We start from the raw sequence: 13,274 nt of genomic DNA, 5'->3' as shown, positions 1-13,274 counted from the left end.
TAAGAAGATCATTGACATCAGCATTATAAGACATCAGCATTACAAAAACAAATATTGTTTTTGTAATCTAATGAGTAGCAACTTGGGAGCTTCTAAACAACTCTCAAATTCGGGCAGTTTGTTGTATTTCCACGTTCACTTACCAGCCTTCCACGAGTCTTGTTCGGGTAGTAGGTTGGATTTGGAGGGCTCTCTGTTGGGACTGTTTACACAGAGACTGCTACCTGCTGCTTTGGACTTGAACTAACAGTCTTTTTCACTTTTCTTTACTTTTTTACTTTTTAATTTTTTTTAACTTTTTACTGTGCTCCAACGCCTAAGGAAGACCTCTAACGGTCGAAACATCGCGACGGAGCACTTTTATCAGCTAACTTTTATTAGCGTTGGCAGGCTAACTAGCTTGCTAACGCTTTCGTTTTTATTTTTTTTTATTTTTATTTTATTTTAGCACCGTTGTCGTGCGTTGCCTGTGCTGCTTCATGGCCTGTTTGGTGCCTTGATTGGGGCACTCCTTCTGCTGAATCACCTTTGGATTATTTGCACATTATTTACTTTGTGTGTTTTTGGGAATCCGCTAGCTTAGCGCAGCTACTAGCTCTTAGCCAATTTAGCATGGCGGCTTCTCCTGTCTCTCCCGCACTTTTCTGCTCTGGGTGTGAAATGTTTAGTTATTCCTCGGCCTCCTTTAGCAGTAACGGTACTTGTAATAAGTGCAGCTTATTCGTAGCTTTGGAGGCCAGGCTGGGCGAAGTGGAGGCTCGGCTCCGCACCGTGGAAAATTCTACAGCTAGCCAGGCCCCTGTAGTCGGTGCGGACCAAGGTAGCTTAGCCGCCGTTAGTTCCCCCCTGGCAGATCCCGTGCAGTCGGGAAAGCAGGCTGACTGGGTGACTGTGAGGAGGAAGCGTAGCCCTAAACAGAAGCCCCGTGTACACCGTCAACCCGTTCACATCTCTAACCGTTTTTCCCCACTCGACGACACACCCGCCGAGGATCAAACTCTGGTTATTGGCGACTCTGTTTTGAGAAATGTGAAGTTAGCGACACCAGCAACCATTGTCAATTGTCTTCCGGGGGCCAGAGCAGGCGACATCGAAGGACATTTGAAATTGCTGGCTAAGGCTAAGCGTAAATTTGGTAAGATTGTAATTCACGTCGGCAGTAATGACACTCGGTTACGCCAATCGGAGGTCACTAAAATTAACATTAAATCGGTGTGTAACTTTGCAAAAACAATGTCGGACTCTGTTGTTTTCTCTGGGCCCCTCCCCAATCAGACCGGGAGTGACATGTTTAGCCGCATGTTCTCCTTGAATTGCTGGCTGTCTGAGTGGTGTCCAAAAAATGAGGTGGGCTTCATTGATAATTGGCAAAGCTTCTGGGGAAAACCTGGTCTTGTTAGGAGAGACGGCATCCATCCCACTTTAGAGGGAGCAGCTCTCATTTCTAGAAATCTGGCCAATTTTTTTGGATCCTCCAAACTGTGACTGTCTAGCGTTGGGACCAGGAGGCAGAGCTGTGGTCTTATACACCTCTCTGCAGCTTCTCTCCCCCTGCCATTCCCTTATTACCCCATCCCCGTAGAGACGGTGCCTGCTCCCAGACCACCAATAACTAGCAAAAATCTATTTAAGCATAAAAATTCAAAAAGAAAAAATAATATAGCACCTTCAATTGCACCACAGACTAAAACAGTTAAATGTGGTCTATTAAACATTAGGTCTCTTTCTCCTAAGTCCCTGTTGGTAAATGATATAATAATTGATCAACGTATTGATTTATTCTGCCTAACAGAAACTTGGTTACAGCAGGATGAATATGTTAGTTTAAATGAGTCAACACCCCCGAGTCACACTAACTGTCAGAATGCTCGTAGCATGGGCCGGGGCGGAGGATTAGCAGCAATCTTCCATTCCAGCTTATTAATTAATCAAAAACCTAGACAGAGCTTTAATTCATTTGAAAGCTTGTCTCTTAGTCATGTCCATCCAAATTGGAAGTCCCAAAAACCAGTTTTATTTGTTATTATCTATCGTCCACCTGGTCGTTACTGTGAGTTTCTCTGTGAATTTTCAGACCTTTTGTCTGACTTAGTGCTTAGCTCAGATAAGATAATTATAGTGGGCGATTTTAACATCCACACAGATGCTGAGAATGACAGCCTCAACACTGCATTTAATCTATTATTAGACTCTATCGGCTTTGCTCAAAAAGTAAATGAGTCCACCCACCACTTTAATCATATTTTAGATCTTGTTCTGACTTATGGTATGGAAATAGAAGACTTAACAGTATTCCCTGAAAACTCCCTTCTGTCTGATCATTTTTTAATAACATTTACATTTACCCTGATGGACTACCCTGCAGTGGGGAATAAGTTTCATTACACTAGAAGTCTTTCAGAAAGCGCTGTAACTAGGTTTAAGGATATGATTCCTTCTTTATGTTCTCTAATGTCATATACCAACACAGAGCAGAGTAGCTACCTAAACTCTGTAAGGGAGCTAGAGTATCTCGTCAATAGTTTTACATCCTCATTGAAGACAACTTTGGATGCTGTAGCTCCTCTGAAAAAGAGAGCTTTAAATCAGAAGTGTCTGACTCCGTGGTATAACTCACAAACTCGTAGCTTAAAGCAGATAACCCGTAAGTTGGAGAGGAAATGGCGTCTCACTAATTTAGAAGATCTTCACTTAGCCTGGAAAAAGAGTTTGTTGCTCTATAAGAAAGCCCTCCGTGAAGCTAGGACATCTTTCTACTCATCACTAATTGAAGAAAATAAGAACTACCCCAGGTTTCTTTTCAGCACTGTAGCCAGGCTGACAAAGAGTGAGAGCTCTATTGAGCTGAGTATTCCATTAACTTTAACTAGTGATGACTTCATGACTTTCTTTGCTAACAAAATTTTGACTATTAGAGAAAAAAATACTCATAACCATCCCAAAGATGTATCGTTATCTTTGGCTGCTTTCAGTGATGCCGGTATTTGGTTAGACTCTTTCTCTCCGATTGTTCTGCCTGAGTTATTTTCATTAGTTACTTCATCCAAACCATCAACATGCTTATTAGACCCCATTCCTGCCAGGCTGCTCAAGGAAGTCCTACCATTATTTAATGCTTCAATCTTAAATATGATCAATCTATCTTTGTTAGTTGGTTATGTACCACAGGCCTTTAAGGTGGCAGTAATTAAACCATTACTTAAAAAGCCATCACTTGACCCAGCTATCTTAGCTAATTATAGGCCAATCTCCAACCTTCCTTTTCTCTCAAAGATTCTTGAGAGGGTAGTTGTAAAACAGCTAACTGATCACCTGCAGAGGAATGGTCTATTTGAAGAGTTTCAGTCAGGTTTTAGAATTCATCATAGTACAGAAACAGCATTAGTGAAGGTTACAAATGATCTTCTTATGGCTTCAGACAGTGGACTTATCTCTGTGCTTGTTCTGTTGGACCTCAGTGCTGCTTTTGATACTGTTGACCATAAAATTTTATTACAGAGATTAGAGCATGTCATAGGTATTAAAGGCATTGCGCTGCGGTGGTTTGAATCATATTTGTCTAATAGATTACAGTTTGTTCATGTAAATGGGGAATCTTCTTCACAGACTAAAGTTAATTATGGAGTTCCACAAGGTTCTGTGCTAGGACCAATTTTATTCACTTTATACATGCTTCCCTTGGGCAGTATTATTAGACAGTATTGCTTAAATTTTCATTGTTACGCAGATGATACCCAGCTTTATCTATCCATGAAGCCAGAGGATACACACCAATTAGCTAAACTGCAGGATTGTCTTACAGACATAAAGACATGGATGACCTCTAATTTCCTGCTTTTAAACTCAGATAAAACTGAAGTTATTGTACTTGGCCCCACAAATCTTAGAAGCATGGTGTCTAACCAGATCGTTACTCTGGATGGCATTTCCCTGATCTCTAGTAATACTGTGAGAAATCTTGGAGTTATTTTTGATCAGGATATGTCATTCAAAGCGCATATTAAACAAATATGTAGGACTGCCTTTTTGCATTTACGCAATATTTCTAAAATCAGAAAGGTCTTGTCTCAGAGTGATGCTGAAAAACTAATTCATGCATTTATTTCCTCTAGGCTGGACTATTGTAATTCATTATTATCAGGTTGTCCTAAAAGTTCCCTAAAAAGCCTTCAGTTGGTTCAGAATGCTGCAGCTAGAGTACTGACGGGGACTAGCAGGAGAGAGCATATCTCACCCGTGTTGGCCTCTCTTCATTGGCTTCCTGTTAATTCTAGAATAGAATTTAAAATTCTTCTTCTTACTTATAAGGTTTTGAATAATCAGGTCCCATCTTATCTTAGGGACCTCGTAGTACCATATTACCCCATTAGAGCGCTTCGCTCTCAGACTGCGGGCTTACTTGTGGTTCCTAGGGTTTGTAAGAGTAGAATGGGAGGCAGAGCCTTCAGCTTTCAGGCTCCTCTCCTGTGGAACCAGCTCCCAATTCAGATCAGGGAGACAGATACCCTCTCTACTTTTAAGATTAGGCTTAAAACTTTCCTTTTCGCTAAGGCTTATAGTTAGGGTTGGATCGGGTGACCCTGGACCATCCCTTGGTTATGTTGCTTTAGACGTAGACTGTGGGGGGTTCCCATGATGCACTGTTTCTTTCTTTTTTTGCTCCGTATGCATCACTCTGCATTTAATCATTAGTGATCGATCTCTGCCCCCCTTCTCGGCATGTCTTTTTCCTGGTTCTTTCCCTCAGCCCCAACCAGTCTCAGCAGAAGACTGCCCCTCCCTGAGCCTGGTTCTGCTGGAGGTTTCTTCCTGTTAAAAGAGAGTTTTTCCTTCCCACTGTGGCCAAGTGCTTGCTCATAGGGGGTCGTTTTGACCGTTGGGGTTTTTCATGGTTATTGTATGGCCTTGCCTTGCAATATGGAGCGCCTTGGGGCAACTGTTTGTTGTGATTTGGCGCTATATAAGAAAAAAGTTGATTGAGTTGATTGATTGATATATATATATATATATATATATATATATATATATATAAATAAAAAGGTTTTAGATGGTCTATAAGCCAACCCTGTATTGCATGGCCAGCAAATATGATAAAGTGGCCAAACAGATTATTACTGTTGACAAAGGAAGTCATCTGGTAGTCTTACTTATGCCACTGGGCAATATTATTGAAGAAGGGTCATTGAAAAGTAACATTTCATGGGCTTGAGAGATGCAAATAGAATGTCTTACCGTGTGATGATTATAAATCTCTCCATTGTAACAGAGCCACAAGAAAGGAAACTTCTTGATGCGCAGAGGCTGCATGCCATAAAGCTGATCAACAATCGTCAGCCGGTGGAAGCCAAAACAGCAGTTAGTGAAGCCGTTAACATTCTCAAATCGGAAGGCATCAGGACCCCTGTGAGCAATCTTCATGGCACTGGTGCACTGAACTGACAGGCACTCATCACTGCCAAACAAAGCCCAAATACCACACATCTTAGAGCTGCAGAAGGAAAAGGGCAGAGTGAGACAAAGTGTTAAGTGATTTACTTGAGTGTAAAATGTTAACAATAAAAACTGTGGCGTGTAATGTGAACAAAATGGCCTAAAATCTGCACAAAGACAAACTTGCATTCTTCAGTTGTGAAAATTAACAATATTTACTAAATCAGTTAAATTGAAAATAGTTTATTTGTAAAGCACCTTTCAAGATAAAATCACAAAGTGCTGTACAGGAATTTAAGAACACAGAAATAAAAATACAGAAACTAAAAACAGCAATAACATAAAACTAGTTAAAAGCAAATCTGGACAAATAGGTCTTGAGCTTCTCCTTAAAAGTTCCAACAGAGTCCACACAACATAGGCGTAGTGGCAGTGCATTCCACAGTTTGGGTGACACAACCTCAAATGCCCAATCTCCTTTTGTCTTCAGCCTTGGCACAACCAACAGGTTCTGGTCCAAGGACCTCAGAGACCTGTTGTCACAGAGTTCACTGATGTAAAGTAGCATTTGACCTTGCAGAACTCTAAAAGTCATCACCAACATTTTAAATTGCAGCCTGAACTGAATTTGGAGCCAATGCAAAGAGGACGTGAGACCACTTTCAACCCCAATTCCAATGAAGTTGGGATGTTGTTTAAAATGTAAATAATGCCCTCAACACGTTTCAAAAAAGCTGAGACAGTGGTATGTTTATCACTGTGTTACATCGCCTTTCCTTCTAACAACACTCAATAAGCATTTGGCACCTGAGGACACTAATTGTGAGTGTCATGATTGGGTATAAAAGGAGCATCCCCAAAAGGCTCAGCGGTTCACAAGCAAAGATGGGCTGAGGATCACCACTTTGTGAACAACTGCGTGAAAAAATAGTCCAACAGTTTAAGAACAATGTTTATCAATGTTCAATTGCAAGGAATTTCAGGAGTCCATCATCTACAGTCCATAATATATTCAGAAGTTTCAGAGAATGTGGAGAACTTTCTACACATAAGGAACAAGCCCGAAAACCAACACTGAATGCCCGTGACCTTCAATCCCTCAGGCGGCACTGCATTAAAAACCAACATCATTGTGTAAAGGATCTTACCCCGTGGGCTCAGCAACACTTCAGAAAACCATTGTCAGTTAACACAGTTCGTCGCTGCATCTACAAGTGCAAGTTAAAACTCTACAATGTAAAGCAAAAGCCAAACATCAACAACATCCAAAAATGCCGCCACCTTCTCTGCGCCCGAGCTCATTTGAAATGGACAGACGCAAAGTAGAAAAGTGTGCTGTGGTCTGATGAGTCCACATTTCAAATTGTTTTTGGAAATCATGGATGTCGTATCCTCCAGACAAAAGATGTGGACCATCCAGATTGTTACCAGTGCAAAGGTCAAAAGCCAGCATCTGTGATGGTATGAGGGTGTGTTAGTGCCCATGGCATGGGCAACTTACACATCTGTGATGGCACCATCAATGCTGAAAGGTACATCCAGGTTTTGGAGCAACACATGCTGCTATCCATGCAACGTCTTTTTCAGGGACGTCCCGGCTTATTTCAGCAAGACAATGCCAAGCCACATTCTGCACGTGTTACAACAGCGTGGCTTTGCAGTAAAAGAGTGCAGGTACTAGACTGGCCTGCCTGCAGTCCAGACCTGTCGCCCATTGAAAATGTATGGCGCATTATGAAGCATAAAATACAACAACGGAGACCCCGGACTGTTGAACAACAGAAGTCGTACATCAAGTAAGAATGGGAAAAGTTCCACCTACAAAGCTTCAACAATTAGTGTCCTCAGTTCCCAAACGCTTATTGAGTGTTGTTAGAAGGAAAGGTGAAGTAACACAGTGGTAAACATACCACTGTCCCACCTTTTTTGAAACGTGTTGCAGGCATCCATTTCAAAATGAGCAAATATTTGCACAAAACAAGAAAGCTTATCAGTTTGAACATTAAATATCTTGTCTTTGTGGTGTATTCAAATGAATATACGTTGAAGAGGATTTGCAAAACATTGTATTCTGTTTTTATCTACATTTTACACAACGTCCCAACTTCATTGGAATTGGGGTTGTAAAAGACCTTGTAAGGAGCCTTGCAACCGTATTCTGGACCATTTGTAGGCAGTCCAGCAAAGACTTACTGAGACTAGGGAACAGTGAATTACAGTAATCAAAACATGAAGAAATAAAGGCATAAATGATCTGTTCCAGCTCAGCTTGAGACACAATGTTTCTAAGGTGGGCAATGTTTTCATAAATGATAGAAGCAAGATTGCAAAAGACTGGTAACGTGAACGTCAAATTTGAGAGCCTGGTCAAATGTAACACGCAAATTTCTGATTGCTGAGTGAACAAAAGAGGAGAGAGAGTCAAGTTTCTTAATCAGTGATGCAGTGGTGGACACAGTTCAGCTAATCCAATAGCAGATAATTATCAAAGCTAATGTTTTTGCTATTGGATTACCTTTTTAGATAAGTTTTAAAACCATTGGACCAATTATCTTCAGATAACTTTCAGTCCGATAACATTTTTTTTTTTGCTGGTAAAGTTTAAGGGTCAAAAACATTTGTAAACCCTAAAATCAAGCATTTTAGTCCATTTGTAGCAGACTGGCTACCTGTCACTATTGTATGTGCTGAATTTGTTGCTTGTATCACCATTTGAAGGATTGTTTCAGTTATCTGCTGCACTAATAAACCAACACAGCTGCTGTCTGTTAGCTTAAACATGTGTACATATAATGGTGCGTTTACACATAGGCAAGATCCATTACGAATGTCATATTTGTGTCATTCTTGGCACATTGCTGACAGTCTTAACGTGACTTAATGCATCTGAATAGGTTTCTTAATAGTGCGTGTTGGTGCGTGATATTTGTAATTTTCGTGGAGCATGTTTTTGGCTGTAAAAAAATCTTCCATGAATGTCATGCACCATCTTCATTTCACCTCATGCTGTGGAGGTCGCAAATGAGCGTATTGATCCGTCTTGATTAGTGGTGATCCTTAATAGAGCGTGACAGCGTTCTTGTCTGACGTGCGCACAATTAAACCCTGCTGTATCGCATTCAGTTTCATTGCTGCAGTATGCCAAAGAAGGACAGTGACACCAAGTCGGCTAAAAGTTTTGTTCCAATGCTCATCAGCGCACTCCTGCAGGTGTTCCACCTGCTGTATGTGCCCGATGTTTGGGAAAACAAGTGAGACAAGAGCCACGTGAAACCACACATCTGGCTCTGTCCGTCTCCTCTTCGCACCACTCCATGGCACAGAGCCCAACTAATCATGCAATCACAAAGTTCTTCTGCTGTGCATTTTGAGGAGCAAACTGGGGCGACCTGAATTGTTCAGCAGTTGATGGAGGAATATGGGTGTGTGTGTGTGGAAGACAATTCACCTCATTCACATGACAGAACTTAATGATGCATTGTTACGCATGATAGCGCACAACAAGGGGGAACATTATTCTTGACCGTGCATAATGGTTCCTGATAATTCTCCAGCAACACGTGCCATTCGTTGTCACGCGTGGTAACAGGTTGCGGCAGTTCCTGAGGACACCTGACGCCTCTGCCCCGAATAATCACATTCGTGATCAGCGGTCAAGAATGTATACTTCGTGGTATTCGTGACTTGCCATCGTTATGTATCAACGCAGCATAAGGCCCCCCCAAATTAAAGGAGAAATGCTGTTTTAAACAACCTGGACCTCATTTCTGGCATAAAATACAGTCGTTTACTCACCAATATAAGTTTGGTGTCATTAGAAGTCCACGGTTCAAACAACGTGTTCAGTTCAAATCTGAGGCAAACATTTTTTCTTCTTCTACGAAGGTGGATTAGAACTTTTTGTGGTACACAGCACCAACTACTGGACAGGAGGAACCTAGCAGTCGATGTGGCTCACTGATTTCAAAATGCAGCTCTTTTCAACCAGATGTGTGGTGCTGTGACATGTCAATCATCTGAGTCCAATTGGATTTCAGGGGAGTCCAGTCCAACCCTGGCCTCTGCACTAGCTCCACCCATGCCAGGAAGTATTCAACATTTGACATTTCCTGTTTCACTGTTGACTCAAAATTTGGTACTTCCTGTTTCAGTGTGAACTTGACACCAAGCTCCCACGAGAGTCCATGGGATCTCATCTGTCAATCCAGGAAGTGTTGCTCTAGGAAGTGTTTGACATTTGACATGACCTGTTTCACTGTGAATTCAAAATTTGGCACTTCCTGTTTGGCCACAGTGTACGAGCTTCGTGCTGCTGGCAGATTTACCTCACGTGATATGGCAAAGATCATTTTCAGGAGTGATATCTTACTAGTTGGCCCATTTGAATAGCCCCCTAACTGCTCCAATTGCATTTTTGCATTTTTTTGAACTTGAAAATTCTTCTCTGTGTAACGGAGGCCAGCAGATGTCGCTGTGCAGATGTAGTTAGCAAATCTCACTCCCAACAGGTCAAAAAGTTTTCTCTGGCACAAAGCCAGAGCCATGGGTTTCAGCTTGCTGGTTAGAGAGTCCGACTCTCATGCCGGAGCTTGTGAGTTCGCGTCCCGAGGAGAGCAAATAGGCGGAGTCATAACAACACAACGCAGAGTACAGCCGCTTCATCTGTTATAAAGTTAATTAATATGAGGACAAAGCTTCAGCTTTTAGCTCATACCTTTTTTGTTAAGGGCCCAATAAATGAACATTTTATTCATTAAAAAAATAAGTCTCTGAGAACACAACTAAAACCTGTTCATCACACCCTCAAACTGTCCATGTGGACAGATCTCCTGACAAACACAAACTTCTTTGTGTTTTTAAAAAAAGATAAATGTTTTTGAAAGAAACTTTCAAAAACATTTATCTATCTTTAAAAAAAATAAAGTTACTGGAAACACACGAGTGAAATCTATAATTTCCTCAAAGCTGCTGAGTTAAACGAACAAAACATAAATCATCTTTACCTTTTATTTCAGAGGCCGGCGGAGGAGAATGAAGAGGATGACGTCCAGACCGTCAAGCTCGCGACTATCTGCACATCTATTGTCACATGTGCAGCGTTTACTCTTCAAAATAAAAGCACGAACACACTGCAGCGCCATCGTGAGGAAAAGACGGCAAAACGCACCTTTAATGCTCCTTATAAAAAATCTCCTTTTATGTACGTCAGGGTGTTTATCTATATTATATATAAACAAATAATACATTAATTGGAATATTGTAGGAATTAGAATTCAAACTCACTCAACACAGGGATTATCTGTATTTTGCAGAAATCACATGCGCAGCTCTTTGTGCTGTTGTAAGGCAAACAAAACAAAAAATCCATGATGATGTAAGAAAATAATCAGAATCAGATGTCACTATGATTCGACTACTCTGTATCTTCATGCCTCTGCAGCTCTGCACATCATCCTTCATCAACTCCTTTTCTCCTTTCTTACTATTAAACGTCTTGTTCAGTTTGCTAAATGACTTGTCTTTAGCTTTTGCCACTTCCGATTTCACTTTCGCTTTACTGGATCTTGTTACACCATCAAGCCTCCTTGTCTTGTTTCTGCTGTCCAGATGTCTCACCCGGGACCTTCCTGTCTGTCTCCATCACATCTGCAGTATTTTTCCTGTTGTCCAAAATCACTGCCCTCCATCCAGGACCTCTCTCACCTGCTACCTGAATTTCACACCAGTCTTCTTCCTCCTTCACCTTCCTGGTCTGATCCTTGTTGCTCTCACTCTCTTCTTTTTCTTTCCTCTGAAGTCATCCTCCAAACCACCGTAGACTTTTATTTCTTTCAGCTTGCACCTCCTTCACAGACTGTGGGCCACCTTTTTTTTTTTTTTTTTTGACTGTGGTCCACTTTTTTTTTTTTTTTTTTTTGACTGTGGGCCACCTTTTTTTTTTATTTTTTTGGACTGTGGGCCACCTTTTTTTTTTTTTTTTTGACTGTGGTCCACTTTTTTTTTTTTTTTTTTTGACTGTGGGCCACCTTTTTTTTTTATTTTTTTGGACTGTGGTCCACCTTTTTTTTTTTTTTTTTTTAACTGTGGGCCACCTTTTTTTTGGACTGTGGGCCACCTTTCTTTTTTTTTTTTTTTTTTGACTGTGGGCCACCTTTTTTTTTGGACTGTGGTCCACCTTTTTTTTTTGACTGTGGTCCACTTTTTTTTTTTTTTACTGTGGTCTACCTTTTTTTTTTTTTTACTGTGGTCCACCTTTCTTTTTTGACTGTGGTCCACCTTTTTTTTTTGACTGTGGTCCACCTTTTTTTTTTTTTTTTTTTTTACTGTGGTCTACCTTTTTTTTTTTTTTACTGTGGTCCACTTTTTTTTTTTTTTACTGTGGTCTACCTTTTTTTTTTTGACTGTGGTCCACCTTTTTTTTTTTTTTTACTGTGGTCCACCTTTTTTTTTTTTACTGTGGTCCACCTTTTTTTTTTTTTTTTTTTTACTGTGGTCCACCTTTTTTTTTTTTACTGTGGTCCACCTTTTTTTTTTTTTTTTTTACTGTGGGCCACCTTTTTTTTGGACTGTGGGCCACCTTTCTTTTTTTTTGACTGTGGGCCACCTTTTTTTTTTTTTTTGGACTGTGGTCCACCTTTCTTTTTTGACTGTGGTCCACCTTTTTTTTTTTTTTTTGGACTGTGGTCCACTTTTTTTTTTTTTTTTTACTGTGGTCCACCTTTCTTTTTCGACTGTGGGCCACCTTTTTTTTTTTTGGACTGTGGTCCACCTTTCTTTTTTGACTGTGGTCCACCTTTTTTTTTTTTTTTGGACTGTGGTCCACTTTTTTTTTTTTTTTTGTACTGTGGTCCACCGTTCTTTTTTGACTGTGGTCCACCTTTTTTTTTTTTTTTGGACTGTGGTCCACTTTTTTTTTCTTTTTTTTTTTTACTGTGGTCCACCTTTTTTGACTGTGGTCCACCTTTTATTTTTTTTGACTGTGGTCCAGCTTTTTTTTTTTTTTTTACTGTGGTCCACCTTTTTTTTTTGACTGTGGTCCACCTTTTTTTTTTGACTGTGGGCCACCTTTTTATTTTTTTGACTGTGGGCCACCTTTTTATTTTTTTGACTGTGGTCCACCTGTGTGCACCTTCCTCCCCTATATACGTCACTGTGCTCTTCCCTTTTCTTAAAGTACTTATGCGCAGTCAAAATGTCCTTAAAATTAAATAGACTACCAATTCAGCTGCCGGGTTATTTTTCTAAACTGGTCTATATTTAAACTCTTTCTTTGCAATAAATTTAGACACCAAAACGTGGAGGAAGTGGAGCCGTTTTATTTTGAAGGCTGCGCCCTGCCGACCAGACTGACGTGTCCGGTGCAGTGTGATGCATTGTTGCATCATCTACGTGCACGTTAATACACGTTATCAAAAACAAGTTTGCACACGAGTGACACTGAAAGTGAGAAATTTTACTGTGTACAAAAAGATGTTCATTGAATTTGTTGCTTCGTGAGTCGTGTCAATGTGATATTTTGCAGTTTGGAAACTTTATTATGACGAGGAAACAAAATATACAAACAACATGAAGAAGCAAGAGGGGAGGTGACGGTCTAGTGGTTAAGCGTTGGGCTTGAGACCAGAGGATCCTCGGTTCAAATCCCAGCCTGACCGGAAAATCACTAAGGGCCCTCAGGCAAGGTCTTTAATCCCTTGTTGCCCATTGGTCCCGGTGTGCAGTGGGCGCCTTGTATGGCAGCACCCTGACATCAGGGTGAATGTGAGGCATTATTGTAAAGCACTTTGAGCATTTGATGCAGCTAGAAAAGCGCTATATAAATGCAGTCTATTTACCATTGTGTA

At 40.7% G+C, this 13,274-nt stretch overlaps 1 protein-coding gene across 4 annotated transcripts in view; it reads right to left on the bottom strand.

Moving 5' to 3' along the window:
* The window catches only part of asns (asparagine synthetase), a 48,639-nt gene extending 37,383 nt beyond the window's left edge, over positions 1-11,256 (bottom strand). For 2 of the 4 annotated variants that reach the window (XM_034161341.1, XM_034161344.1), the window contains exons 1-2: positions 10,434-10,559; positions 5,233-5,488 (exon numbers count right to left, since the gene is read on the bottom strand). In XM_034161341.1, coding sequence (XP_034017232.1) covers positions 5,233-5,481 — 249 coding nt within the window. In that variant the 5' untranslated portion in view covers positions 5,482-5,488; positions 10,434-10,559. Of the gene's footprint in view, positions 1-5,232; positions 5,489-10,433; positions 10,560-10,713; positions 11,094-11,133 lie in introns of those variants that run through there. The other 2 variants (XM_034161342.1, XM_034161343.1) reach the window with 2 other exon arrangements.
* Between the last annotated feature and the right edge of the window lie 2,018 nt (positions 11,257-13,274).

Source organism: Thalassophryne amazonica, chromosome 20 (genome assembly GCF_902500255.1).
Source record: "Thalassophryne amazonica chromosome 20, fThaAma1.1, whole genome shotgun sequence".
NCBI classification, from domain to species: domain Eukaryota; kingdom Metazoa; phylum Chordata; class Actinopteri; order Batrachoidiformes; family Batrachoididae; genus Thalassophryne; species Thalassophryne amazonica.
This window is presented reverse-complemented; position numbering and strand designations above follow the sequence as displayed.